This window comes from Emys orbicularis, chromosome 6 (assembly GCF_028017835.1).
Source record: "Emys orbicularis isolate rEmyOrb1 chromosome 6, rEmyOrb1.hap1, whole genome shotgun sequence".
Lineage (NCBI taxonomy): Eukaryota > Metazoa > Chordata > Testudines > Emydidae > Emys > Emys orbicularis.
In genome coordinates this window covers 67,242,123-67,268,239 of record NC_088688.1, presented here as the reverse complement: position 1 = coordinate 67,268,239, position 26,117 = coordinate 67,242,123, and the positions used below count along the sequence as shown (strand labels likewise).

The 26,117-nt window shown below is 39.9% G+C and overlaps 1 protein-coding gene across 2 annotated transcripts in view; it reads left to right on the top strand.

The window, feature by feature from the left end:
- Positions 1–19,060, top strand: part of EFNA5 (ephrin A5) — a 276,966-nt gene extending 257,906 nt beyond the window's left edge. The window contains exons 3-5 of one of the 2 annotated variants that reach the window (XM_065406824.1): positions 12,245–12,310; positions 12,717–12,797; positions 18,939–19,060. In XM_065406824.1, coding sequence (XP_065262896.1) covers positions 12,245–12,310; positions 12,717–12,797; positions 18,939–19,060 — 269 coding nt within the window. The remainder of the gene's footprint in view (positions 1–12,244; positions 12,311–12,716; positions 12,798–18,938) is intronic. The other variant, XM_065406825.1, reaches the window with a different exon arrangement.
- The last annotated feature ends 7,057 nt before the right edge of the window (positions 19,061–26,117 follow it).

Here is a 26,117-nt window from a genome sequence, read left to right as displayed (position 1 = left end):
GGAGCCATGCTCTCAGCTCTGCCCCTCATGGAGGTGGTTTTTTTTAGAGCGCTGGGAGAGCTCTGCTGCGACTACACAAGCCACGTTAAAGTGCTGCCGCGGCAGTGCTTTAACGTTGCCAGTGTAGACTAGCCCTTAGATGCGTATTTAGATAGATAGTTTTCAAGAAAGGGAAGACAAGTTGGCTAAAGGAGTTGGGAGTGGGGGAGAATCCTTGACACGGAATGGAAGCAAAGTCCCTGGCTCATCTGGCGAATAGAATGAAGGGCTCAATACAGATTAAATTTAGATTAAAGGCGCAGCTGGCCCCTCCCCAGGAGTGAATAGCAAACTGGGAATTTGGCTGCTGAGGGGTATTATTGATTTACTTAATTGATTATTTATATTGCAGTAGCACATAGGAGCACCAGTCATGGACCACAACCCCGTTGTACTAGGTACTGTAGAAACATAGAACAAACAAACAGTCTCTGTCCCTTGTTTTCAGTGACAGAGATTGGGGATAAGAGAGAACCTATCACATGATTTTAGACAGGTATATGTTTATCTTTTGTGTTTCAACCTAATTTTAGGGCTTGATCCTGCAAACCCTTGGAACCTCTTGTTTGAGTGTGGTTAAGTAATCTTTATGCAAAAAAGCATTATTTTGGATGAAATATACTGAACTACTCTTAGACTTTCACTTATGGAAATCATTTACCAATACTTTGTGAGCAATGGTATTCTCTCAGCACACTGCATTTGCGCACACACATTAGAGTTAAAAACTCACCCCATTCCCAGGGTCTGCCTTAATTCTTAACTTAAGTAACAACCGAATACAAACCTCAGCCTAAGTTTTCTCCTGAGTTTCCCTTTTTCCTATGGCTTCTCCCTGCAGAATCCTCTGTCCCTGACTGGTTCTTTTCTCCCCTAGATAGGGACTTAAATGTTGGATTTTGTACCTAATAACACTATCTGGTTGCATGAATCAGTAGAAATAATACTGTATCTTTATCCAGAATCAAAGCACTTGTCACACACTCGGTACAAAATGTATAATGTTTATTTTTATAAACCAGCAAAATTTACAAGCACGGCATAGTATGCTAGAATTTTTTTTCTGAAATATTTTAAAGCTAGTTATGAGCCATGAACATGCCCTTCTCAGCTGAATTATAGTGTCAGTATTGGTAATGCTAGACATGGGTAATGTGAAGGCCATTAATGTATATGAGGTACAATAATATGATACAGTACCCACACATTCCATGCTGGTGAACATACATCTGCAAAGATTAAAAAGAGATGGTCATTAGTAACAAGACTATAACATCTCTTCAAAGAATGTACTTATGCCTACTCCTTAGAAATGGAAATTAGCCAAATGGATAGCCCGCTTGGAGAAAAACAAGTTACTTCTAGTGATACCAAGGGAAAAGCAAAATATGAAAGTGCTTATGAAAAGGAGAAGGGGGATATATTTTCTCTAAGTGCTGTTTGAAAGTATTAACTTGTTTTATTAGCAATTTACTGTAATACAGTCTAAATGTTGTACAATAACTTTGTTTCTGTTAATACTGTCAGAAACAGTAATGAGATTTGTGGTTTTCATTTCATTCTAGTTAACACTAATGCTTGTATCATGCAATAAAAAAGTGTGCCAGTGTTGAAATGCTGGTCCTTGTTTTGTGACACATAATGTAGCTTGTGTCTGTTTATGAAGGGGGAACCCAATGTTTGTGTGAATTGCCTGTGTATATTTCGTATAGAAACATCCATATGGCCCCTTCGTCTTCTATATCAGGCCTTGGTATCTTTTACAGGAGCCTATCTACAGTTGTAAGCATGTCCAGAATGTGGTATGTCTAAATCCTAACTGGGTTTTATTTTTAATGAGGGGAAGTACTGTCCAGACAAAGTAGATTCACTGGTAAATTCAGGTTAGCATGTGTTTCTCTGGCAAAGTAAAGCAGTGAGAACACACTAGTGACTTGCATCCATTGTCTGCAATAAGACCTCACCACAGTCTGCAAACAGACAAAAAGAGCTCTTGCGTTTGTGAAGAAGACCTTGTAAAGCACAGCTGAACTGGGCTGTTGTAGCCAAGGTTGGGTCTGGGAGAACAGTTCAAATAGGGTTATCTTCATAGATGATATGTGTTTGCAGTTTATTGTTCTCCCGAAGGAGGTCTGACGGCAACAGACTGTGGTGCATTGGGATGATTTCGCATCTTCCCTACTCAAGTGAACTCTGTGTCTTGGGGCAGGAAATGGGGAGGTTGCAATATAATCCAATCCTGTTTGATGCTGAGTGCCTTCTGAAAGCCCTCAGCTCCCACTGACAGGAGGTGCTCTGCAACTTGAAGGATTGGGCTCTTGCGTGCTTTTAAGTTGTCCTGCAGTAAAATAAAACAAAAAAACAACTCTGACTGAAGTGCACTGGCAGGGCAGTTATCTAACAATAGAGAAGCCTTGGTATTAAATCACCCTGTAGAGCAGATAAGAGGCCTTCTTGCGTGAAATCTAGGACTAGACCACACTAAATTCCTAATAGAGAAAATATTGGGCTAATGATCTAATTACAGTGGAAAGCCACAGTTTACATCCCTTACAATAGATAGTTTGACTTTAACTTTTTATATGAAACCTAATTTCAATCCATGCAGCTTTCAACCAGATCTGTAGGCTACAGTGGATTAGAGTCTGCAAGATAAATTATATCCTTGCTGACCAAGCAGTGGAAATAGGACAGTTGGTTCACCAATAAGTGCTAATGCACAAACAGTAAATGCCTTTACTTTCTTCCAAGAACTCTCTCTAAAATAGAATTCATTCTTGCATACGTTTGGCAAGCCATTTCCATTTACTAGACTATTTTTAGTACATAAGGGGGAAATAGCCATTTATAATGTACAGCCTGATAATTCACTCTCTTACACCAATGCAAAGTGAGTGCAAACTGGGTATAAAAATCCAAATAGTAGCATTTTACATCCACTGTGCCATTTTGCACATGTAGATTAATGAGCCTTTCTCGCCATTGCTTTGTACTGTGTGTAGTCACTTATATTTGTGAAAAGTGAGTGCAAATTGCTACCACCCATTTAAGTGAGTGGAGAATTATGCTTTTAGTTGCATTTTGCACTTTGCACAGGTATAAATGGCTACCCAGGGTGTGACGCAATGGATAATCTGATCCACTGTTTAAATTTGGTACCCTCTGATATTTTGTATTAAAAGAACCCTTCCCCCCACAGAAAACAATAGTTAGTACCCACAGTACCTCGTCTCATACTAATCTATAGGCTATATGAGAGGTTCTTTTATCTTTTTTTTTTTTCCCCCTTCTCACTGGTCCTCCTAAGACACAAAGGCATCATGACATGGTTTTTGACTTCCCCCAGCAAAGTTAAAGCAAATGGAATCCTCCTGTCTGATGCTTTGAAACTTCAGAGTCCTCAGCTTGTGCTATACATTTTTTGTATGTGACCTGATCCTACCAATGATTAACATGGAGATAGGGTAGACTAAGTGAGATCAAATGTGCTAGTAAGTTTAGTCACCACGTATGGCTATGTAGCAAAATAATTTACTCAGGATGCATGCTTGATAAATCAGGTACCAAGAATGAGCAAGCAATAAATGGACAAAACTTTATGTTTCCATGAGCAGAGCAATCAGATTTATATAATCACCGCAGAACTTGGCATTTAACTTTTGCATTGAAAATGGAGTCAAAGAGCATATCTGCATAAATATTTTTAAAGGAATCAACTCACAGATTGGTAGAGGCTGAGATTTCCCTAGGAAGAGAACATAGCTATTTTTTCTTATAGCTTGTAAAGTTTATCCTGAAAAGAAAAATCTGTAAATTCTTTTAAGAAGTCTCTTATTTTAGTTAATAAATTTATAAAACTCACTTCTTTTTACAACATAGCCCCCACTCTACACGCACACACACATAAAGCGGTGTTTTACTGATTCATTAAATTTCAGCAGACTATTTCAGTAGTACTGTTTATGCAAATTTGAAACTTTTTTCAATGTGCATTGTGAGAGGAATATTAATGTCTAATTCTGCATTTACCTGGCTAATTTACATATATTTGTGTTGTATGGTAAATCACATGAAAACCTACAGGGGAAAGGCTCAGCTCTGCTGACAACTAATAGGCTATCTTTTCTTTAGACTTGCACAAATTGAGAAATATAGCCTGTGGCAAACATAATAGAAAACTGCATTTTTAATGCTCCCACACATACTCATTTCTTTACAAAGAAGAAAGCAGATGACTATTCTTAAAAAATAAAACTTGCCAAAGCTCTCGGAGTGATACAGGGTATTGGAAACTAAATGCTCCTAGCTGCGGGAATTAAGATTTGAGGGTTATATAGGGTTATGTGGATATTGGTTTTGACTAATGGGAGTGGTATTGTGCCTGATAGAGCTAAAGGAAAATCATAGCTACACATACTTTCCCCCCAAAGAGATTATCTATAAGTTACAGTACTAAGAGAGCATAAAGATTGCCTAACCTTGAGTTTCATATTTACCATGTTCTGCATAATTGCTGCATGTTCTCTCTTGGTACTTTTAAAGGTGATTACAGAAGATGCTGGTAACAACCCTTTTGACTGGGCTTAATGATGTCTGGGTGGCTACATCTGCCTTGCGGACAGCTTTTCTATTTAAAATTACAAGACATTTCAAGGTTTAGATTTCTGTCTCTCAGCAAGGAGAGACCTCTTGGTTGATATGATATTTCCGTTAGGTATTCATGGGTCAGACGCACTGTTCAGTTTCTGTGGTTTACTTCACATATATGCAGTTATTCTTTTGATGTCCGTAATGAACTGGGCTGTGGAATTCTAAATTGAACTATACAGAAGTTCGCACTACAACAAGATAGTCCAGGTAGACCATATTATCAAAACACAAGTGTTCAGATGCAGGGAAAAAGAGATGAAATAACAGTTTTTTAAAAATGTAGTGAGAACAAATAGACTTGTCTCCAGCAATGTTTCATAAACAGCAGCTTATAATTATCTACCTTCAAGGAATATTCTAAGTGGATTTGTAATAGAAGCTTACAGAGTTGTAAGAGATCTTGTTGTTCCTAGTGCCTCCTCAGCATGGTATGACAGGGTTGAGAAGACTGTTGGAGGAGTGTCGTTCTATTTAAATAAGGAATACTTCTGTGTCACTGCCCTCCTGTTCTGAAAAGAAGGTGGCTGAAATATGATACTCTGCTTGTGTACTGAACAGTTTCAGTATCCTTTTGCTCTGCCTGCCTAATAGGGCCCATGGTGGATTGTGCATTGAATATTAAATATATTTGTAATGCAAAATACAGATTTAAACTGCAGTCATGAATTTTTTGGACATCAGGGTGTTCCCTGACTTGCATTTTTCTAAAAGTTGCAATGTTATAATTAGACAGCCAGTGATGAACTGTGAGGGAAGCAGTAGATACTGTTGATTACACATGAATGTCCGTAGATACTTTTGGATGGTAGAATTGTAGAGAAACTTCTAAATGGTTGTAAATAGTGTACAGCTCAATTAGAAACAGAAACTCAAATAGGTAGGAGCTAAAGTGCTGCTACTTGTCTAAAGAAAGGAGTTAGCTTAGCCCCAGCTCTTGCCATACGTTTAGCTTATGGCAGTAACTATGAGTTATTTTTAGTGTTTCAAAATCCTGTTTTCTTAAAACTTTTCCCTTTGCTTTTAATTAAGACCGTTCTCTGACTTGCTGCAACTCACATAGGGGTTTTGGGGAGTTTAATGCACTGATTCAACCACAAATCTATTAGAAGAAATATTTTGGCGCCTGTTCTATTTGTTGTCGTTTTGTGACTTTACTGCAGGTCTAAAATAACTCTGATAAGATTACCTTGGCCAACTAGGATGTAAGCTGTCGTATTATATCTGTTACATGATTGTATCCACTAAATTGTATCCATTGTGTAATATGATCTGATTGAATTTCTCAGTTGGGGAATGGAAGTTGTTGTTTTTTTCTATTTAAGGCGGTATGAACACAAAGGGGTAGGAGTGTGTGTGTGTGGGGGGGTGTACATGTGTATTTACGTATGTAGATACACACATAGGTAGTTTTAACTGTTTTCTTCAGAGACAATGATTTCAGTCATTGCCAAAGGAACTAAGGGCAGGTCCACACTGGAGCGGGGGATCGATCTAGGAAACGCAACTTCAGCTACGAGAATAGCATAGCTGAAGTCGACGTTTCCTAGATCGAACTAAATTTACTTACTTCGGGTCCACGCGGCGCAGGCAGGCTCCCCCGTCGACAGCGCTTCCTCCTCTCGGCGAGCAGGAGTTCTGCAGTCGACGGGGGAGCGCTTCTGGGATCGATCTATCGCGTCCAGATGAGATGCGATAAATCGATCCCAGAAGATCGATCTCTACCCGCCGAATCAGGTGGGTAGTGTGGACCAGCCCTAACAGACTAACATTTCATTGTATTGGGGGTGAAAAAGAAGGTATGGCTAGCAAACAGGAAATGTGTGCTGTATATTGTGGCTTGATTCTAGATGCTGAGAGTGTGGAATCTTTTCTCATTCCCTTAATTTTACTTATAAGCTATAAAAAATGACATCCAAAATGATACACACAAGAGAGGTTTTCCCTCCCATTCTGTCATTCTGGGCTGTAATTTCATGTCCCATGTTGGATCTACTGCCATGGATATTTCTGTCTAGTGTAGCTGAAAGGAGGTAAAGTTAGTATTGTCAGCCTCAAGCATTCAAGAGTCAGTCCCCTCCGCCCCCAATCATGAGATTATTTTAGAAATTCAGAAATTAAGAAAACAAATGAACTAACCTTTTGGCTCTTTTTATGTGCCTTCTGACTTTGGGGTCTTTAGGATACACTTGCTTCTTGTTTTCAAGCTTTTCTCTGCAACCATGACAGGTAAAACATTATTTTTTTCAGTGAAAACAGATTATGATGCAGCCGCTTGAGAGAAAAACACCAAATATTGTGTGAGTTGCAATAAAATCACAAGAGGTGGTAACAATGAAGAGTTCCTCCTTTTTATTTTATTTTTTCTATCAGAACTCTTCTTGCTGACATTTACTGAAGTGACCAAACTCTCCCCATTTTCTCACCCTACATGGAGAGGAGAAGATACAACTTCTTCTGCTCTTTGTCAGAGATCCTTTCCCAAGGGATTCTTTTCCTTGTGCAATACAGTTTTCTTCATTTTCCCCCCTAGGAATTTTGCCATGTGGAATGGGGGGCATTGCTTAGGACAGATTTCATTCGCATCAGAGGCTTCTTGCTCTTGGGACTGGCCTCTATTTGTACATCTCTGATAGTACAAATAGAAAAGACCTATAGCAAGGCCTGAGAGATGAACTAGATTCTCTGCAGCCAAAGAGAATGGTATTTCCCCAGGTACTGTCCAGACACATGACTTTTTGTAGCAACATACAGTATCTAATTTCAATAGATTCTAGCAACAGGCAAATGGCATCTTTTCCTGAAGATATAGATTCCAACTGAAATAGGTTTCTCCTATAAAGGGGCTAGTTCACTCTCTCCTTTTGCAGAGTTCACAGATTCTGCTTATTTCATGATCATCCAGGAGTAAGCACAAGAGTCTCCTTGAAGTTTGCCCTGGTCTACCTCCTGTTTTTCCACCTTCCCTTGGAAAGGAAAAATGGCCAGGAAAATATACAAAGACCAGGCAGTGGTCATTCCAGTAGCACTTTGAGGACTATGGCCATCCTATTCTCCTCAATTAGGTGTGGAAGTCAAACAATAGCTCCTTCCAAATATAGTAATCCTGGTGCAACAGGGTTAATCCTGATCACCAGTGCCTAGAGCTTCCCATCTGGAGCTTCAGAGATTAACTTCTTGGGTGTATTGAGGCATTCTGAAATTTTAAATTCATTGGGGTCCTAGCTGAAATACTATTCCTCCTGCCTTGCCCATGAAAGTTATCATAAAATCTGATTAGCAGTTTTCTTTGTAAGGAATTACAAAGCGCGTATTTAGACTTTAATCTCAGCAGTATGTGTGGTGCATCTTCTCCTCTTCGGCTGTAGACTTTGGTCATATTGGCAGTGTTTCTTTGTAGCTGTGATTCGCAGTGCCTACTTCTAAGTCACCCTGAGGACTGAGGCCTTGGCTACACTTGCGAGTTACAGCACTGTAAAGCCGCCCACAGCGCTGTAACTCACTGACCGGCTACACTGGCAAGGCACGTACAGTGCTGTATCTCCCTGGGTACACCGCTGCAGGTACTCCACCTCCCCGAGAAGCATAAGAGATACAGCGGAGTGGCTACGACTCTCCCCTGTGAGTGTGTACCAGGAATCAACCTGCAGCGCTGTACTGATCACCTTGTCAAGTGGCCAATCCTCTCCATTGTTGTGACCGGCTGCAGGAATGCGGAAGTGCCGGTTTCAAAGCTCGTACCACAGAGAAAAAGCAAACAGTTTGCAGTTTGCTTTGAGTGAGTGAATGAATGAGCAGGGGGTCGGGAGTTCGGAACTTGCAAAATAGAGCGCTGACACGCTCCAAAAAGCACTCTCTCCCCCCACACTCCCTGTCACACTCCACCCCACCCCACCCCCGTTTTGAAAAGCACGTTGCAGCCACGTGAATGCTGGGATAGCTGCCCATAATGCACCGCTCCCAACACAGCTGCAAATGTTGCAAGTGTGGCCACGCCATTGCGCTGGCAGCTGTCAGTGTGGACAGACTGCAGCGCTTTCCCTACTCAGCTGTACGAAGACAGGTTTACCTCACAGCGCTGTACAGCTGCAAGTGTAGCCAAGCCCTGAGGGTTATGTGAAGCTAAAAACTCTCAATAAAGTTACTTTTAAACAGCAAGATGGGAGCCTATGCAACAACTCGACTAGTTACATTGAACTTCAGGGTGGTACCATGCATTTGCATTGGGAAACAGGTTACGTTTAGATCAGATATAGCTAGCAAGTGTTAACTAAACTCAACCTAAAAACTCTAACAGTGTTTCCTAGTCAAGACAAAGTCTGTGTTGTGCCTAATATTCACCATTCAGAAAGAGAGGATCCAGAGGCAGCCAATCATGTTACCATCTCAGCCCAGACTCTATGCCCTAATGAAAGGATTAAGATAGATACCGAAAATCTTTGGGATTGAGTTTCATGAGATGAGCATGCAAACTATTTCAGAGTAAGAAGAAGGAAGCAGGTCTTGGAAGATGCAATGATACTGGCAGGCCTGCCGCAGTATGTGTAAAGAGGACAGATAATAGGAGTCACCTTAAGTCCCTCCTGTGAGTAATACATCTGGATCTAAAGTGTACACTAACTGGTCATTGGGTTTTGGGGGTTTCTTTTGTTTTTGCTTTTTTAAGATGAAAAGAGAGAAGGAAGGGAAGAAATAAAAATTGATTGCAGTAGCCCAGTTTGGCAGGCAATTCTTAATTTCTCAGGAAGTCCAGAAAGATTACACTGTGTCCCTTAATCACCTTACTCTTCGTAGTTCAGGCAGATGTGAGAGCAGGACAATAACTCAACTGAATGTTTTTCCTCCTGAGGTAATAAAACAGTATGGAGAATGAGGAGTAGTATGCATTTGTTTTACTGTAAGCATACAAAATAAATGACTTCCTTGGGGGGGAGAGGAGGGAAGCTCTTACCTCATGTCTATCATCAAAGCGTGCATCTGTTCCTAGGAGGGGGAATTTAATGTAACTGTTACATTGTAGTCGTACTTTTATCATGGAAATATCAATCAGCTGGTGGTATAGAAAATTGTTTACCACACCTATATTACAATTTTTGAGGCTTTTCTGAGGAAGGAGGGCTAGATAGGATACCCCTTTTTTTCTTCCAAAGAACGCAGACCATCAAATAATAATTGTCTCTGTAGGTTTTTGCTTCTAGCTGTGGCATTGCAGGTTATAGTCAACACTGGAGGTGTGTTCAAAGCATCACTTTTCTATTTTCCCAGATAAAATATTAATCCTATTTATCACAGGACTACTTTCATCACAGTTAGCAAACTGCTCTAATAAATAACAATAATCCATGCAATCTTGTTTATGAAACTGAATAACAGTTTCCAGACTTAAAATGTAAGGGCTACATTCTGCCTTTGATTACGTATATGTACCTTGCTGGATCATTTCTAAAATCATTTTCTACACAAGGTAGAACTGTTAAGTGATGAATCAAGTATGTGTTGGTCTTTGCTTAGGCTAGCAGTGGAAATGGTTATATGTAGAATGGTATCACCATATCTATATTAGTAATGTAGGAATAGATATAGTTTTTTTTCTATAAATAATCCATGCCTACGTATGTAGTCTAAGCAAAGTATTAACTGGTTGCATGTATACAGTCATGGGGCCATAGGAAGGACATAATTTCCTGGATGTAACCACAGAGTGCAAATATTGTGCCCTAAATAACACACCAGTTACTGTAAATGTCAGCAGAGGGAGTTTTTCTGAGTTTGATTTAGTGAGAGCCTACAGCAAAGCCAGCTGTTAGCACTTCCTAACGGCTTGTCATTGTGCACAAGAGGGGGAAAGCATCATTTCTCTATATTTTTGTCTTGTGATTAAGAGAAGGAGACAATCTCTCTTGCACTTGCCAACGGGCACAGAATCAGAGCACCAGTTCTGCTTAATTTCTTTCTTTTGTTTGCATGGTGAATTTGCTGGTTCTTCGCACTGATGCCAGCCCAGGAAGCAAGGAATCTAGGAGTGAGGAGAGGTTATTTTAAGTTAGTTCAGAGTGTTTCAAGTACACTGTTACCTCACAGAGAGTGTGTGAGTTTGTGTCTGTGTGGGTAAATCATTTTAGTTATCTATTCACACAGAGGAGGACACAGTTAATAAAAACAGACGAGACAGGAGCGAGAGACAGAGAACAAAATCACTTTTTCCCAAAAAAATCTTCTTGTAAACCAAGACAGCTCCCAATTGTTGTCATTTTCTGGAACACAGAACCACTTGCTATGAGCCAATACATAGCTCTTTAAATCACTGTGGATTCTGTGTATTGAAATAAAAATTCTTTGCAACACTATGGGCTATGCTTTCAGCTACAACCTCTTATATTTGTGGACCATAAAAAGTGCCCCAAAGTGTTTGCACATGAAGAATGTCCTGTATGAGTGGGGATTTCCATGCTGAATGCAGGAGACTTGACTCTCAGTTTACATGGACAGATACAGGTGTGCTTACAATTTTGTAGTTGCAAACATTTATGCAGGTGCCAAAGATCATTTGAAACTAGTAGAAAATTTACCTCAAGGGATCCATATTCTCCTCTTGTGGATGTGTAATTTACAGTACTCACCATGCATTTTAAGGACACACTAGTCCCTTAAATGACAGAAATGTGTGGAGCTGCATTTGTCATGGGGAAACAAGTAGACACTAACCATTGTCTTCCCCAAATTATCTTTTGCACAGTATGAAATTTAGTATTATGGCCCTGTTATTAATTTCATATTTTTCTCTTTGGGTATTACCTGTATAATGACATAATTTGAATGGCAAGTAGGAGGTGGCTATTTTAGTTTAGTTGTATAGGATGGGGGGTGAAGTTTTGAGTAGATCCTGTGTATCACTGGCAAACAAGTTTTAGGAACATAAGCACTGTGTTACCTTAGTAAAGTCAGGTTATGTTAATTTTCTTCTGATAACTATTTTTTAAAAGTCATCCCCTACCATTTAATTTTGTGCTGGTCTGGTCCCCATTTTGTGGCACTAATCCTAAAACCGACCAATATCAAGACTAGCTTTTCCTTTTGTAAACTCAGGAGGATCCATTTAATTGTGAGTTTGGGAAAAATATTGTAGTGTGTCATTTTCCAAGGTAAGGACCTGGAGTACAAATAATGTTAAATAGGCTGTTGAGAACAAGGGTTGGGGAGATTGAAACTTTCAAAAATATCCTGTGCTTTGTTTCTCCCATTTTTTTAAAATAGGGACATAGAATCATAGAAGTGTAGGACTGGAAGGATCTCAGTAAGTCGTCAAGTCTAGTCCCATGCACTCAAGGCAGGACTAAATAATAAATAGACCATTCCTGACAGGTGTTCGTTTAACATAGTCTGGCCTGCAATTCTCTTCATGCACTTGCATAGCCAGGATACCCGGGTACTTGACTTTTTTGTTCCTTTCTTTGTATGGCAGAGCTTGGAATAGCTATATTCTCCTCAGAAGATCTGGGATATTTGCCTTTAAGATAAAGAATAACTGTATTTTTTCTCTCTTTCTCTTCTTTTACAGCTTCTGCAATCCCAGATAATGGAAGGAGGTCCTGTCTAAAGCTTAAAGTCTTTGTGCGGCCAGCAAGTAAGTTCTTTAGATCAAGCTTTAGAGGGTGGCTTTATAGCGCATGCTTTACTGTGTGGTCTGGTAAACAGCAATAAACCTTTTTGTTTTTTTTACTGTTAAATCTTGTGTGGTATTTGTTCTGTATAGCAACATTTGTGTTTCAGTTTTCATCATATTTTCTTATCATTCTTCATAAAGCTTTTTGTTTTATTACCTAGCAGTTGCTAACTTGTTGTTTCTTAAATTGTTGTACAAATGGACGACTATACTGGCATTTGGACAAGTGCCGCAGACTTTAAAATATAAATATATATATATATATATATTTTTTAAAATAGAGAGAAAAGATAGAAAAAAAAAAGGAAAGGGGAGTTTAAGGGTGTCTCACTAACATATTTGGCTGTTATCTCTATTTTTGTTATAGACAGCTGTATGAAAACTATAGGTGTTCATGATCGTGTTTTCGATGTTAACGACAAAGTAGAAAATTCATTAGAACCAGCAGGTTAGTATGCTTAGAGAATCTCTTTTAACAAATGCGTCTATCCCTCTGGTGCTTCAGTACTTTTTTTCCTCTCTTTCTCTCTGCATGCTTTGCATGGTATAATTGCTCTGCTTTGGCTCATTTCTAGCAGTGCTAATATTGCTTATGGTATACCTCATACCTCCAGTATCCTTATGTAATGCATGGGAGACAAAATGTTGCTTTTTTGTGGCATATGGGTTAATAAAATGCAGTTCCCAAATTTAAAATCTCCAGTGAAGTGTCCAGAAGTCACTTTCTGTTCCATCTCTCACCCCCAGCATGTTATCAAACCACTCTATCTATTAAATGGGTCCAGAGTTTAAGAAAGATAGCAAATGTCTGAACTGTAAATACTCTGGTTTCATGTGGTTTGTATGCACATTTAAAAGGAATTGGGTACTGCTTATTTAATACTAATGCATGACACAGGCATGTAACTGATAAAAGTTAGTGTTTTCCTAAATAATTCATTTTTACACTTAGTTAGGCAAAGTGTTGTTATAAATTTTCCCCATCTAGTTTTTACAAGAGAGTTGTAATCATGTCATCTTGTGGTCCACATACAAGAGCAAATATATTCTAAAATCTTGTGGCCTCTCTTTGTATCCAAGTGTTGTAGCCTTAAAAACAGAAAGAAAGGAAATATTTGGTGATATAAGCATTCTCCTTCTCTCCTCCCACCCAAGTGCAGAGTCAGCAATAAGTCAAATTAATGTCAGCCATGAAAGTGTGTGTGTGTGTTTATATATGGTTCAGATCATGCACAGATTTAGACACATGCTTAACTTTAAGAAAATGACTAACCCCACTGACTTCAATGGGACTACACATGATTAAAATTAAGCATGTGTGTAAGGCTCTGGAGAATCAGGGCCTAGATGTGTATTGTATAGAGACATGCACACATAGTAATGCACTACTAATTGAAAATGGGTAATTAAACACACTATACAAAAAATTACACAGACACAATTTTTAATGCATAATTCAGGGAGCACACTACAAGAACCTTCTTTTTTTGGTTACTTGAAAAAGGAACTTCCCTTTGATATGAAGCAACAAATTAATTTTTCCTTGCTCCGTTTTGTACTGGATATGTTTGCTGATTCTTTCAGCTGAACTAGGTTATTAGGCAGCAAAATAAATAAGACTTTAAGAAATTTACCAGTCTGAATGATATGCCTGTGGACATACACTGTCTTTCATTATTTTTTACTCAAGAGGATGTTCAGGGCTCTCTAAAATGTGTTGATTTTGGGAACCGACTAGATTCTCTAAACAAATGAGAATTTAAATGCATGCTGACTCCAAGCAATGTATTTTTGTCACAATAAATGTAGTAGTTTTATTATTTTAGCATACTCCTAGAAGAGACCATAAGGGCAATATCTCCCTAATTGTTCATAACCTAAGAATCTAGAAGCCCTATGTGTTTTCTTCTGATATGAAATGTAGTGAATACTGGCTAATTAATGCATACACCCTTTGTTAATGGTTTGCAGGAAAGACTTCAGTCTGGTGAGACCAATAACAAAGAAGTGCTTTCAGTAAAGATAGCGGGTCACATTTTCAAAAGTGCTGAGCGCCTGCAGCTCCCATTGACTCTGTAGCGCCTACTTAGCACAGTAACAGAAGCAAATCATTAGAAGACATCAGGCAATGGGGAGACTAAACCACATGGTGGGCATCCTGCAGACAGAGATGAAGTGGAGTGGTGCCACGAGGAAGAAAGATGGGCTTAATAAGAAGTTTATATTTAGAACACATCAGTTGCCAAAAAACTCCCACGCCCAAGAGCATTGCATATTCACAAAATTATTTGAGCTAATCTCCATTTGATAATTAACCATTCCTGGATCTGACCGTTGCTGACGTGCTTCTTTATTATTAGGATGTAAGACAGTGGATCTTGTGGCATGCTGTCTGCACTATGTACTAATTTACCTGTCCCTGGAATGCATATGTCTGTTTTCTGTCTTCTCACATTGTCCGCCACCATATTCTGTCAACAAAGGACACAAGGGTTGGGGCAGGTCAGGGGCACGTTGTACAATTGCCAATCATTCTAGCTAGGAAATCATTCTTGTAAAAATTGGGCACTTATGTGATGACCTTCCTGGTTTCAAACAGTGTTTGTTCATAATCAGGAAATGGCAGGAAACTGACAAGTGAAAAGTTACTTCTTAATTACAGAATTTGGGTTTGTAGCCATAAAACCCCATAAAAACTTCAGAAGCCATGAAATGTATCAAATTCAAAAAGGCAAAGTTAAAATAAATTCTTCCCTCAAATGAAATTGTGGCTGTGCATTTCAGGCCAGAATTAGGCCCCCAGGGTATAATTTAAAGTGATGGTATCTAGAAAATTCATATTTAAGACAGTTGTACTAAAGTGTGGTCTATTTTCATTTCCTATCTTTTACGATGGTAGTGACATTCTAGTTTTTACTAGAGAGGTCCTAGTTTAACTTTGCTTTTTGTTAAAATAAGCCAAACCCTTTCCCCTAAGTATTTAAGATTGTTCAAGGTTTTAACTGCACAAATGCAATTAATAATAATATTTATAAAGCAATATAGGAACCAAAGATAAAAAGTGTGCTCTACTGTACAAGTGCAAAGAGACCTTGGGATCATCTTGCCAAAAAGCCCAGATTCTACTTTGAAACCCTTAATTTGTACCCCTTAATGTTACATGAAAAAAGCAGTTCTACTTTGAAAAGCAGCTTTATAAAAATGGCATCATAGGGTCCTTCAACTATTAGGTCTCAGTGATTTCCAAACCAGATTTGTTCATTTACATGTAAAAAGGATTTGGTTTTTGTTTTGTTTTGTTTTAACCAAATTGTCAGTGCTGCAGTCACCATGGGATCTGTAACTCAAGCTGCCATTTGTATAATCACCACTCACAAATTCTAACTTTATTTACACCAGGGCAGCCCTGTTGCCTTTAGTGCTGTTTCAGGGGTGTGATTGAGGCCAGAATTTCATGAGTGAGGGTTGTACAGGGAATTATAGGCAGCCCAGGAAATGGAACGTAGTTTGCAATTTTATTGATGATACGTGAGATAGAAGAGAATCGATTTCATTCCCTCAGGAGTTTTGGTTTGACAGTAGTGAGTAAACTTTTCCTCTAAATTGAGCAGATAGGGACGCTGAATATACACTGGGAGCAGATCTGATTATTAGGAAGATGCTATTCTTACACAGAAATTTTTCAGAATATTTTTTCAATGAAAGACTCTTTTAAGAAATCTTCCATTCATAAAGTAACAGCGTGAAACATGTAAGTTTGTAAATCAGAAGTAAAAATTGTGACATCGCTTTTGGGCCATATGCCCTTCTGACCCAGTTATCTGGAACTAGTGAAGTTCTTTAACTATCTGTTCCAGTTACATACTTAATTTATAAGGTGCTTTGAAATGAAAGACGCTGGATGAAAGATACTGTGGGCCTGATTCAGAACCCATTTAAGTCAATGAGAGCTTTTCCCGTGTATAAACGGTAGGTAGTTTAGTCCACTCCTGAAGTCATTACTCTGACATGCCTACCATTGACTTTAGTGGTACTTTCATTTGAATGAAAGACTGTGTTTGTCCCATTATAATGTAACATAAATAATATAATAAAATCTTTTTCTTTGAATATCAGTTACTCTGCATGCTTAGTACCTGCTTTTCATAGTTATACCTTGAAACAAAACTGAAAACATGTCATGATAAACTTGAGACTGTTCCATTGGCAATTTGTCCTGGAGTCAAACCTTTGATAGATTGCTAGTCAAAGTTACTATACAGATTCCAGTGATTTCAGATTGGGTCTGAAGAGCCTATGGACCCAAAATCGTACTTCCTTTATATTTTAATATTCTGTGCACTTGCATGTTGGGTGCCATTACAATGCAAATAGGGGTTTCTTTAAAACTGCTTTTAAACTAACATTAAGGGGTACACTTTCAAAACAGTGTGGCATTTTTAGCACTACTTCCCCCACCAGTGTCACTAAGGAGAGTTGCGCAGCTCATATCGTACACAATCCTGGCAATATAATTTGTATACGTAGGAATTACTTGACTTACCATGGAAATGCAGACACATCTTGCACAAAATGCAGCAGTTGTTTATTACACTAAGTTGTAAGTGGCTGTGAATTTTCCTGTGAAACTCTTTTAGTTAGGGTGGATCAAAAGAAACGTCTCAAGTTATCAGTACATTTTTTAGACCGCTTTTATCCCCAGCTTAAGAGAGATGAAAATTAAAATATCCAAGTTCAATAACTTAACCTCTGAGATACATACTTGTGTGATGGAAATGGTAAAATGACCCACAACTACAGGTATATCAAAGATAGTTTAATGTGATCTGTGTACAGTTTCTTTAAAATGTCTTATTGTGTTAATAAGAATTTTTGTCAGAAATTTAAAAGCTTATAAACAGAGAAAATATGTTCTGCCCATTATGTTCTCCTACTAACATACATGCACTTTGCAATATTTTTTTCCAGTGATGCTGGCTGATTTACATTAGTTTTAGATTTAGCAGAGGATATGAGTAATCTGTTATACACAATAGATAGTAAATAACTATTTATGAAGACTTATCAAGTTTTGCATGTTTTCTCTTTCAGATCAGTGATTGTAACCTGTTAGCATTTTTTCTTGTATTCATACTTCTGGGGGGGGGGGGGAATTACAGAGCCTCTTGCCACATTCCTTGCGCACCCCAAATTCCAGTTGACTGTACTGGAAGTTTTGCACATGGAGTGGACTCATAGGCCAACATTCCAAACTTAGAAGTCTAAAGGTAGACTCCTAAATCTATACTTAGGTAGCTAAGTAAGGGATCTGATCTTCAAATGGCTAAGCACCTGCAACTCCCACTGAAGAATCTTTGAAAATCAGGCACTCTTATTTAGCTGTGTAAATATGGATTTAGGTGACTAACATTAGATACCCAAGTTTTCACAGATTCTAAGACCAGGAGGAACCATTGTGATCATCTAGTCCAGGGGTGGGCAAACTTTTTGGCTTGAGGGCTACATCTGGGAATAGAAATTGTATGGCAGGCCATGAAGGCTCACAAAATTGGGGTTGGGGTGTGGAAGAGGGTGGAGGCTCTGGTTGGGGGTGCGGGCTCTGGGGTGGGGCCAGAAATGAGGAGTTCAGGGTGCGGGAGAGGACTCCAGGCTGGGGCGGGGGAGTGAGGTGCAGGGGAGTGAGGACTCCAGCTAGGGGTGCAGGCTCTGGGGTGGGGCTGGAGATGAGGGGTTTGGGGTGCAGGAGGGTGCTCCAGGCTGGGATCGAGGGGTTCGGAGGGCAGGAGGGGGATCAGGGCAGGGCAGGGGGTTGGGGCGTGGGGAGAGGTTCAGGGGTGCATGCTCCAGGCAGCGCTTACCTCAAGCAGCTCCTGGAAGCAGCGGCATGTCTCTTCTCCAGCTCCTACATGGAGCCACGGCTAGGCGGCTCTGCATGCTGCCCCGTCCGTGGACACTGCCCCTACATCTCCCATTGGCTGCAGTTCCTAGCCAATGGGACCTGCAGGGGCAGTGCTTGGGGCAGGGGAAGCGTGCAGAGCGGAGCTCCCTGGCTTCCCCTACACATAGGAGCCAGAGGGGGGCCATGCCACTGCTTCCAGGAGCTGCGTGGAGCAGCCCCCGACCCTGTGCCCCGGTTGGAGCGCCAGAGCACCGGAGTGGGGTAAGCTCCAGACCCTGCTCCCCAGCGGGAGCTTGAGGGCCAGCTTAAAACGGGCTGGTGGGTCGGATCCGGCCTGTGGGCCGTACTTTGCCCACCCCTGATCTAGTCAGACCTAGATGTGAACCATACAGTTTTATTTTAGGGGCAACACAGCATTCCTTACCCTGGCAAAACCACCAAGGCCCTCATTTTTGCTCCCATTGGCTTGAGTGGGAGTCTTGCCAGAAAAAGGAATAAGCAAGGAATGCAGGATTTGGTCCCAAGTTTGTTACATAATGAGTTATTACACGCTCATGGAAGTCAATGCTAGTACAAGGTTCACTGCCCTACTTCACAGAGGGTACTGAAATCTACTTGCGGCAGACTGCTGAAAGAGAGCTTATTAAGGATGCAAAACCTCATCGGAATGTATGCTTTCTGTTTGAACAGATGATACCGTACATGAGTCAGCCGAGCCATCCCGCGGTGAGAATGCAGCACAGACACCGAGGATATCCAGCCGGCTTTTGGCAACCCTACTGTTCCTCCTGGCGATGCTTTTGACATTATAGCACAGTATATTCCAGTAACCTGTCACAGAAAACATCAGGATCTTGGAACATCAAAGATCCACCTAACTGCTCCTCCCAAAAAGGGACTTTATATTGGTTTTGCAGATGTCAATTTTTTGGGGGGGGGGGGTGTTTGTTTGTTGGTTTGTTTTTCTTTCAGCCTGAACTATGAGCAAGAATTTGAGGGGAATAACTAGTTTCAGTTCCCAACCTTCCCCATGACTTTCCTTGACCCCTCCAAAAATCAAAGGACTCAAAGTGAAAATGCCAAATTATAACAGTGATACTAGTGATTCTTATTTTCCTCTTCATTCTCCTTTAAGAAGTCACCTCCACTAGCTCTCTGTGTCATCTGTATATGAATACAGAAGAATAGTGGCAGATGCAGTCAGTGAAGGATAAGGAACCTGAGTGGAAGCCCAGGAGGGTTTTACTCTCCAATACAATATTTATGCCTTCTCGTTCAGTACTGTAAGATGATCATGCAAGGCATCATGTCACCATGTCAGGACTGGAGGGGAAATATTAAGAACAGATATAACACTATTTTCTCTAGGAGTTTCTAAATGAACAGGCTTCTAAAAGGAAGAGACACTGTTTCTTATAAGACTGTCTTGAAACATCATTGACAGTAAAAACCTGTGCTCCATAATAGAAGCTCTGTCTTTAGAAAAAAAATATTAATATTTAGGAATTTAGCACACAGCAAGCAAGGTCAGATTTAGGAAACTTAGCTGGGGGTGCGAGTGCCTCTGTTATTTCCATTTAAGTGGGTAGTGCACACCAGATTATTTTCTTTCAAAACAGATCACCATGGTGCTACAATTTTTTTTTTCTTGAAATGCAAAGAGGCATTTTTTTGTGACTAAAGTGACCTTCCCCAGGGCTGACTTAGTAGCTGGTAGCCTTGTATGCAGCTCTGGGTGACAATATGCTCTAAGGAGAGGACTTCAGTGGCCAGAGGAAACATGTTTTGGACACAGGATATCCAGTGTGTTTTTGATTTGTCTCCCCTGCAAGTTCCACCATCATGGGAATAAAAAAAGCCAGAAGAAGCCAGGACAGCCAATCGGCATTGTTTGGTGGGGGTAAGGGGGGGATAAGAAAAGTGTTTGAAAGTAAGGAATACAAATTGAAGTGTTGACTTTATATCTTTTCCCGTTCCAACACAGTTTGAACAGTAGAGGAAATATGTTTATCAGCAGGAGATAAACCAGATGGGCTCCCAAAGACTTAAACAAAATATTTTTTTAAAAATCCACTAGAATAGAAAATACATTATTTAGATATACTTTATGCTGAGAGTGAGTATATATGCTTGTCCTATTTAAACGTGAGAAAAGTGGTAACCCTTGATGCAATTAGGAATATGGGAACTGTTTTGTTTGATGGAATTGGGGGGGTGACCCTGTTTAAGGAATCTGAGCATGGCCAAGAAAGGACTTGAGAAGTCATTCACCAGGAAATGCAAGCCTTGGGGTTTCTATTGGCAAGGCTGCCATGATCTTTGAAATCTGAAATATAGTCAGGGAAATGTGTCAAGCCAATATCAAAACAAAGCCTTTCAAACAAAAACTGATGATTATGATTATGTTGAATGTGAAAAAAAATGGAACCCATTCCAACAAAAAAAGGAATTTTATGTATTAGTTTTACAGAAAAAAGATAGTTAAAAATGAATAGGGGTAGGTAATGGGCTGCATTTTGTGAATATGATAATAAATTAAATTAAATTAAAAAGAGCTGCTTCCTAGAATTTTGAACAGTCCATGATCCAAAAAAGCGAAAAGGAAGTTGTACACATGTTAAACTAAAATCTGGGGTTGCCTGATACTATACAGTATGGATATTGATGCAGAAGCTGCCCTTGAGATAGAATCAAGGAAATTTCTACTAATATCGAACACACACACAATGAAAAACCACAGTCTAGACACTGAAAAAAAAATCACCATTTCATTACGATATAGTCAGTAAATTTCTCTTTCTCCAGTATGGATAGTTGGTGCACATGCTAACGTTTCCTTCAGCTAAGAATTACAGAACTTTGGGGGAGGTGGGCTTAAGGATAAAAAACACCTTATAATAGACAGAGAAAAGATAATATTGCTAGGTAAGCATATTTAAAAGGATTCAAATTGGTTGCACTTAGTCAAACTTATATTGATAGTGCTGATTTTATTTTAGAAGTGGTGAATTTCATTGTGTTCTATCATTTGTCTATCAATGACAATGGACTTTCACAACCATAGGTTAGTTTGACTTCTATATTGGGAAGGGGCAGCTCCAGTAAGGACAATGGGGGGAGGAGGGGGGCAAATTCCATGCCTGCCCAAGGCTTGCAGTTTGGGGGGGGGGCAATGCCCCCCATCTCCTCCAAATTATGCCCATGCTTAAAAACCCACACTTATCAACAGCAAACTTTTTTTCACTAGTGTTTTCCACAGTGAAATTCAATCCTTTATTTTACCACTTTGCCAGCGCTAACTAAATTAATAATAGCAAGACTATCACCGCTAATCGACAGATTACTACACTACATAGAATAATATAACTGTGAATTGCAAGCTTACCGGACATCAGCTTGGATACTTGATGGCATCAGGCAATCCCAGTCATATCAAGTAAGCAAGAGCTGCAAACCATTGAATCTTTGGTGTTTGTTGTGCTGAGTTACAAAACTCTGGAAGCTTTGAAGGATGTTGGTGCAAGTTTAAGCAGCTCCCCCACACACACATACACACAAACACCCTGTGAAGTCTGAGGGACTAACTAATTCTGCAACAGACATCTCTCAGCCCAGATAGTTCACCCCCGTGACCTGCACTCCTGGTTGCCAAGGGCTTCGCAACGTGAAGCAGGGAAATAAGGATCAGTCTGTTTAGTGGATACTATGTATCCTTTAATAGACAAGGTAACATTTCGTGTTAGTTTAGAATATTGTTTTGTACTGTACTTTCTTGGATGGCAAAGGAAAGACAAGTAAAACTTTAAAAAATGCTATGTTCTTTAAATTCTGTATTTAGCAACCTCTGTTGTATATAGTGTTTGATAATAAAGTATTAATTTGATTCTTATGTCTTTTGTAAGTGAGAACAATAGACTTTCAGAATATTAAAAACATGCATTGATTATAAGACAGAGCTTTGAAGCATCAAGTGTAATCATGGCTGAGAACTGAGTTATAAGGGGCCATGACACTGCATCATACAGGACTCATCTGTGAAAACTGTTCACCTGATCTCAAGACTTCACAATGTCAAGACCTGGAACAACATGACTTTTGATGATCAATGTTTTGTCCTCAGTGTTTAAAGGTCTGATGTTACAGCGTGTGGTTTTTTGTGTTCGTTTTTTGTTTTGTTTTGGGTTTTTTAACATGTTGGTTTCTAAAAGGCTTTGGGGATTGAACAACTCTTCTATTCCTTTGTTTTCTTTATCCTTTGTTGTTTTCTGTTTTCCTTCCTCTCCCTTCATGGATAGTTTTTTTCCCCCCAGAGGGATCTTGCCAGTATCATGTGTGACATGTGCATGGACTTGATTCCAAAACAACAAGCAACAGACTTGGGAGGGTCAAACGTGGATTATTTCCTTTCCTGTATATTTGTGGAAGGAAAGGGATTGTATTTATACCTGTTGATTTTTCCTAGAAACTGAACTTTATCTATTGCCTCAAGAGAGCAAGTGTTCTTTCAGTTTCAGAAAATCAGAAAATAATTTAACTTTTCCCCTCCATTCATCCATCCACTCAGATTTGTGCTCACCAGTTTTACTTTACAACTCCCCACTTTACTCCCCTCCCCCTCCTTTTAATTTGGAGCAGTGAATGGGCAGATCTGTTTCTGGTTTGGCATCACTGAGTTTTTCCCATGCATTCGCCCCTGAGCTTCTCGGATGTGAGACAAATCTCCCTACAATAGGCTTGCTGCCATTGTCTGTACAGTTTAATAGATGCTGGCATGTTGGAGGTTACCCATGAGTCTGCAAAATCCGCTTTCCATGCTTACTCTTGACACCCCATTGAAGCCACTCATTGTGTGTGCATCTGGGTATGAAAGTCCAGCTCAGTGTGGTCCTGTGCTTGTACTGCCCTGCTTTGCAGTTTCTTTGCACTTATTCATTGAGTGCTGTTTTTGAAATGCTTACATTATATGAACTTAAAAGAAAATGTTAAAAAAAAAAACAACCCATAAGATCTGTATTTGTATATACACGTGTCCGTACAATTATACCTAAATAAAAATTAAAGATTTTCATCATTTTAATTGGTTGTCTTAGGCTACATTTTTGTTCACTGAATGATGCCTTTATTTCAGGGGCTTTCGTCTTACATATTTGTGGGCAAAGGAAGGCAGTAAGGAGTATAATAGGGAAAGGCTATGGAATGTGAGGAAAGCCATGTGTGCAATGACAAACTGCCTGGAACTGTACCCCCCAACATCCTGGCTGGTGTACTAAACTCTGGCAGCCATGAGGTTTTTCACCCCAATGTATGTGTTTATAGCCTTTCAGAGTACTTGGGAGAGTAAGGAATTGTGTCCTCCAAGTGCTGGAATATTCTTACCTGCTTTATATTTAGGGCCCTACCAAATTCATGGTCCATTTTGGTCAATTTCACAGTCAAAGGATTTAAAAAATCGTAAAGTTCATGATTTCAGCTATTTAAATCTGAAATTTCACAGTGTTGTATCTGTAGGGATCCTGACCCACCTCTGAAGGCAGCAGTGCAGAAATAAGGGTGGCATGGTATGGTATTGCCACCCTTACTTCTGCGCTGCTGCCGGTGGGACGCTGCCTTCAGAGCTGGGTGCCTGGCCAGCAGCTGCTGCTTTCTGGCCACCCAGCTCTGAAAACAGCACAGATGTAAAGGTGGCAATACCATGACCTCCATACAATAACCTTGCAACCCCCCACAACTCTTTTTTGAGTCAGGACCCGCATTTTGAGAAGCGCTGGTCTTCCCCGTAAAATCTGTATAGTATACAAAAGACCAGATTTCACAATCTGTGAGGTGTTTTTCACGGCCATGAATTTGGTAGGCCCCTATTTATATTGTTGCTTTTGCCCCATGCTGGACCTTTTTAATAGCCTTCTTTATGGCCCTTGCTAAGATGGTCACAAGTTCTGAGCCAAGTATTCTGCTTACAGAGGATCAGAGCAGGTGCAAGGGACGTACAAACGGCAGTTGCACATGGCGCCCCTTTACCCATGATGCCCCTCTGACTTACAAAGAGATGGTGGGGGGATTATTGACGACTTTAAAATAAATGTTATTTTTTAAAAAAAGGAGTCAGAGCTGTGGGAGCCTCCTGGGAGGTGGGGAGAGTTTGAGCAGTGGTGCCTCCTCATGGGATGCAGGGGAAGTGAAATGACGAGTTGCTTCTTTCCCCCAGCCATTCTTGCAGTGCCTCTAAAAATATGTAAGACTGGATTGGCTAATAATATTCTGACACTCCTCACATCACTCTGATACAGCAAACTGGTGGTGCAGTTTGCTGTACATTACACTAAACATGGGTTATTTTGTTTCATTTAGATACAGGGCAACCAAATAGGGTGGTAGGTTTTTTGTGTGCAGATTTTGTGTAATGTAAATTGCCCTGGCTAAGATTTGTACTTAGCTCTGAAACTGATTGCATGGTACCTATTCTGGGACCACATGATAGGTACAGCAGCTTAACCTGAGAAATTAGGTCATGTGGGAGGTGGGGGATACATACTGAAACCTCTAATATACACACTATGCATTTCAAAACTCAGCTTTAATTACACCATGTTAGCATGAAACTCATTGAAAGCTTTTTATTACATGCAATTAGTTGACAGGGCAGCAAGTACTAATTTGTAACGTACTGTAACCTCTTTTACAAATGAGGAATGACAGCTTCGTGGGAAGAGGAGCGGTGTATGCGAGTGCTTAGTCCAAAGAACTGGTGCACTGGATGTTTGCCCGTGGAAGTGTGATCTTACAACCAGGGCAGGATTATAAGTGACACATGTTCAGTATGTCTTAACATAATAGCCATGTCTGACACAGCTAATAGTCTTGGCTCAGAAGTCACTCTGCATTTGCTGAGAATGGCCTTTGATTTCATTTCTAGGCCCTGCTTTACAAGGGATGTCTCTGCATTATTTTCCCCAGGAATAATTTTATTCCCAGAATACCAGTGTGGGCATTACTAATAATATTCTGACACTCCTCACATCACTCTGATACAGCAAACTGGTGGTGCAGTTTGCTGTACATTACACTAAACATGGGTTATTTTGTTTCATTTAGATACAGGGCAACCAAATAGGGTGGTAGGTTTTTTTTGTGCAGATTTTGTGTAATGTAAATTGCCCTGGTTTTTTTAGTCCCATTTTCATTGTTTTGCTTTTGTTAGGAAACTTGGTTTAAACATAGTTCCTAATAAACATTATATTACAGTGGCACTTAGCAGCCACAATCTGGAATAAGGCTCCTGTTACACTAGGTGTTTACAACCATGTAAAAAGAACACTGTTCCTGTTCTAGAGAGCTCATCATGTCGGTTTGTTTTTGAAATGATTTTGGCATTCCAGAGTGAATAAGGCCACACTATAGTAATACTATGATTAAAATACTATTCTAGACTAGCTGGGGGACCTACAAAAACCATACAAAGTGTCTCCTAGATGAAAGAATGCCAGTATGGTACTTAAAATCCAATTCAAATGGTTTAATATAGCCCTGTTAAGTGAGCCAAAGCACAGCAGTATTGCAGAAATATAAAAGGCAGAGACGGATTTTTTTCAGGTAAAACACTAGTCTCACTGACACTGTCAGTCCTGGTTAATTGAGAAGAATTCAGACTAGGGGGTGATTTGTACAGTCAATAACGGACTTTGAAATATCTGGATTTTCCTGTGATGATTACTCCAGGAAATGCTGGTGTCACTTGGTTACACAAGGATGCTTGTCAATCCTGACAAGAAAACTAAAGAAGAACAAGAAACAAACTAGATAGATACACTGGGGGAAAGAAATGGAATGCTTCCATGTTTTGCTAGGATTGGCTAGACTGTACATAGTATT